General features: G+C 36.2%; 1 protein-coding gene across 2 annotated transcripts in view; it reads left to right on the top strand.

The window, feature by feature from the left end:
- Positions 1–1382: 1382 nt before the first annotated feature.
- The window catches only part of LOC106878806 (calcium-binding protein P), a 21652-nt gene continuing 19394 nt past the window's right edge, over positions 1383–3640 (top strand). Inside the window, exons 1-2 of one of the 2 annotated variants that reach the window (XM_052975260.1) lie at positions 1383–2521; positions 2840–2882. In XM_052975260.1, the coding sequence (XP_052831220.1) occupies positions 2840–2882 (43 nt within the window). In that variant the 5' untranslated portion in view covers positions 1383–2521. The remainder of the gene's footprint in view (positions 2522–2839; positions 2883–3640) is intronic. The other variant, XM_014928147.2, reaches the window with a different exon arrangement.

Genomic DNA, 3640 nt, shown 5'->3' with positions numbered 1-3640 from the left:
TATATGTGTGTGTGTGTGTAAGGTGGACCATTCACATATCTTGTTGAATGTAATAACAGGAGTTAATAATAATTGTGATTTAGGAACAAGGACAGCAGTTTTGAGTTGGTTAATTTACACAATAGCAAACATCCGTTTCATCATATATTTAAAAATTAACACTTTGTCAGCGTAATTTTATTACATTTGACGAAAGGTCACTCCCTTGTTTTGTGCGAGTTTCTTAACAACAGATTTATTTTAAGGATGTCCGTTATTTTCATCACTATACCCGTTTAATCAATTTATTGTCATCTTCTCCGAAGCAGGACGGTCAGGAAATGATGCGCAATACGATGTATATGTTGTAATTACTTAATTATGGAAAGAAAATTAAACTATACATTAATCATAATAACGATGATTTGTTTTATTTTATATTAATTACAGTAATTTCAATAATATTAAAAACGGTTTCTAACTTTAGGCACAAGGCTAATAATTTTGAGCGAAGTGGATTAATCGATTACATCGACCCAGTACTGTTTATATCTATTTTCAGTTAATCCCCCACCTCATAATGTTGGTCACAAACATCCTTGCACTTCATTAGTGCTATTTATTGTAGTAAACTGTTTCATATAATGCAGCGAAATAGTGGAAGCGTAGAGCGCACCCCAGCTTTCGTTGTATTGTTGTGTAATAAAAAATACTGTGTCATCCTCGCCAAGTTTTGGAACTCAATCTCACGCCATAACTTGATACAAAAAGTATATCTGCTCTGCTCTGTTGCTATTGGTCGTGTTTATCACTGTTTAATCACCAAAGTTGCACTTCATCTTAGTATCCTGAGTTACTTCAAATTCTTCCTTTTCACAAGATTGGGATTCAGAACCCTTTTGCATGGAAAGGCTATTTTATTGTCAGAATTACTAAAAATCATTATTATACCAAAATAAATTATGAATTTTGGATGTTATGAGTGTCAACAAGCTTTCCTAATTATACCAACTGATTTGGTCTAGTTTAGTGTGATGTGATGTCGTATATCTTAGTGCAGCTTTTCTTAATGCAGTAATGTTCTGTAAGGTGATATAGTATTGTTGCTGTTGTGTACCCCTGGACAGCCCTGATCAAGTACTTCTGTGTTATGCAGGTTGTTCCCACAAATCCATCTCCTTTGTCTCCTTTTAGCTAAAGACCATACTGCATTCTCTGATATGCAGGTATGAATCGTATGTCAGGGACTGTAACAGTCAGCAGCATATTACATTTTCCATTCTATTTCTATATACTATTAAATTCTGGCAGTGGCTACTGTAGATGTAGAAAGGTGGATTTGGTCAGAGCTTGAGTGTTAATGGTGTGCACCCTTTCACAGTGTTTTGCATCAGCAAAAATATTGGTGTTACAGTTATTTTTGATTGAATATTTGTTTGTTTTTTTTTATGTTTGTTATGGTTGAATCTTGCATATGCTGACAATATTAATTTTTAGTATATTTGTTTTGTTGTGTGAGAAGAGGGTTGAAAGTGTGACTCACTTTGTTAGTGCTTGTGAAAGCTTGCACAAAAAGACTACAAGCATAGACATGACAAGGTAGCCGAAAACCGCCACTGGCTGCTATACCATAAGTATGGATATGAGGTTACGGGTGCTTAGGACCAACATACACCGGAAAAGGTAATGGACAAAAAGGGGAAGGCAAAAAACCTCTGGGACTTTGACATCCAGATACACAAGGTATTAGAGCACCGAAGGCCAGATATAGTAACATTTAGGAGGGACAAACAAGAGTGCCTAATAATTGATGTGGCAGTGCCAAGAGATCAACATATCATTATGAAAGAAAGAGAAAAAGTTGATAAGAACGGAGACCTGAGAATTGAGATTGCTAAGATGTGGCAGCTACGAGAGTCGGACATAAAGGTTTTCCCTATTGTCATCAGAGCATTGGGTTCAATACCAGCCAATCTGAAAAAAACCCATCAGAAAACCTTAGAGATACCCTACAATCTAGATGTATTGCAAAAGTCAGCATTACTTGGAGCTGCACGCATATTGTGGAAAGTACTGTCTGTCTGAGGTCTTTGTTGTGACTTGACAAACACTACAAACTCCCAGTAGACACAATATCCTCAATCGACAACCTCATCATACTTTATACTGTGCAATGTCTATAATGATAATAACAATCCTTTCTACTAAAGGCACAAGGTCTGAGATTTTGGGGGAGGGGTCCAGTTGATTACATTGATCCCAGTATTTCATTGGTACTTAATTTATTGACCCCCAAAAAGATGAAAGGCAAAGAACAAGGATTTCTCTTGAGATGTTTCTAATGAAACAACCTGCAAGTGTGAAAAGTGAAGAAAGTGTTTAAAAAGCCTAAATCAAGCAACGTGAGAGAGAAAATGCCAGAAATGGTTCTTCCTGAAGTCTTAATGGAAGCAGTTTCTTCCAGACAATAATCCTCCTCCTCCCTGCTCCATCATCTTACTCATGCACAAATTGTCCCATCATCATCATCATCATCATTAAGGTAATTAAAGTAATAAAACTAGTTTACATATTTCTTTTGCATTCTCTTTTATTGTTTTTATAATTGTCATTTTACTTGTAATTACACATTATCTGTTTTGAACCCCCCCCCCACAAAAAAAAATGATTTTGGGGGTTTGGAATGGATTAATCATATTTTAATTAATTTCAATGGGAAAAATTGATTTGTAAAACAAGTAAATTGTTAAACGAGCTCAGTCATGGAACAAATTAAACTTGTACTGCAAGATATCACAATAATAATAATAATGATATCAACAACAACAGCATTCAGTTTTTATACTTTTTCTTTTTTTAGATGGCAGATGTTGTAAAATCTGGTTGGATTCAGCGCTATAGCAGTAAGTAATGATCTACGTTTATTCTTCTCATTTGTCTGGTTCCTGTCATATATCTTTGTTTTTGTGTTTATTTATTGCTTAGCCAGAGGAAGGAGGACACCAGCACCCATAATCATTTTGGTGTATGTCTGAGACTGATAGTGCTAAGAGAAGAAGAAACCATAACTTAATAGGAAACAGTATATATATATATATATGAGGCCAGAGCAATATGGACCACCTCTTCTGAGAGGTAAAAATGGGTTTGTGTGGGGCCAACATTTCTATCTAGAAACAGTAACATCGATGGTAATTCAAAACCAGGAAGGAAATGTCTTACAACTCAGAGCTTTTCTGGAGAAAAGCTGTTGATGACTTATGTTCCATGGAGAGTGAAGGGCTTAAGTAAAGTGCCAGGTGGTGGTGCTAAAGCAGAGGAACATATTGAGCCTGTCATCCAAGCAGGCTTTGATGGGATTAGAACTCAGAATACAAAGATCCAAAGAAAATGTTGCAAAGCATTTGGTCTGACATACTTTCAGTTCCACCAACCCATGGCTCTGGAATGGAACCTTGTTATTGACCCTGAAAGGATGACAAGCAAAGGCGACCCCTATAGGATCAGAGCACAATCTTACAGAACAAACGCTGTGGGACCGTTTATCCTAATGACTCTTCCACCTGTGTCAACTGAATGTTGCTGGATTGAATTTTTATTTATTTATGCTGACATTGGTTTGGTCTGAAGGAATGAGCAATGGCTTTGGCCTTTGTAAATG

This window comes from Octopus bimaculoides, chromosome 20, assembly GCF_001194135.2.
Source record: "Octopus bimaculoides isolate UCB-OBI-ISO-001 chromosome 20, ASM119413v2, whole genome shotgun sequence".
Taxonomy (NCBI): Eukaryota; Metazoa; Mollusca; class Cephalopoda; order Octopoda; family Octopodidae; genus Octopus; species Octopus bimaculoides.
Note: the sequence above shows the minus strand (reverse complement) of the source record. Positions and strands in the feature narration are given on the sequence as shown.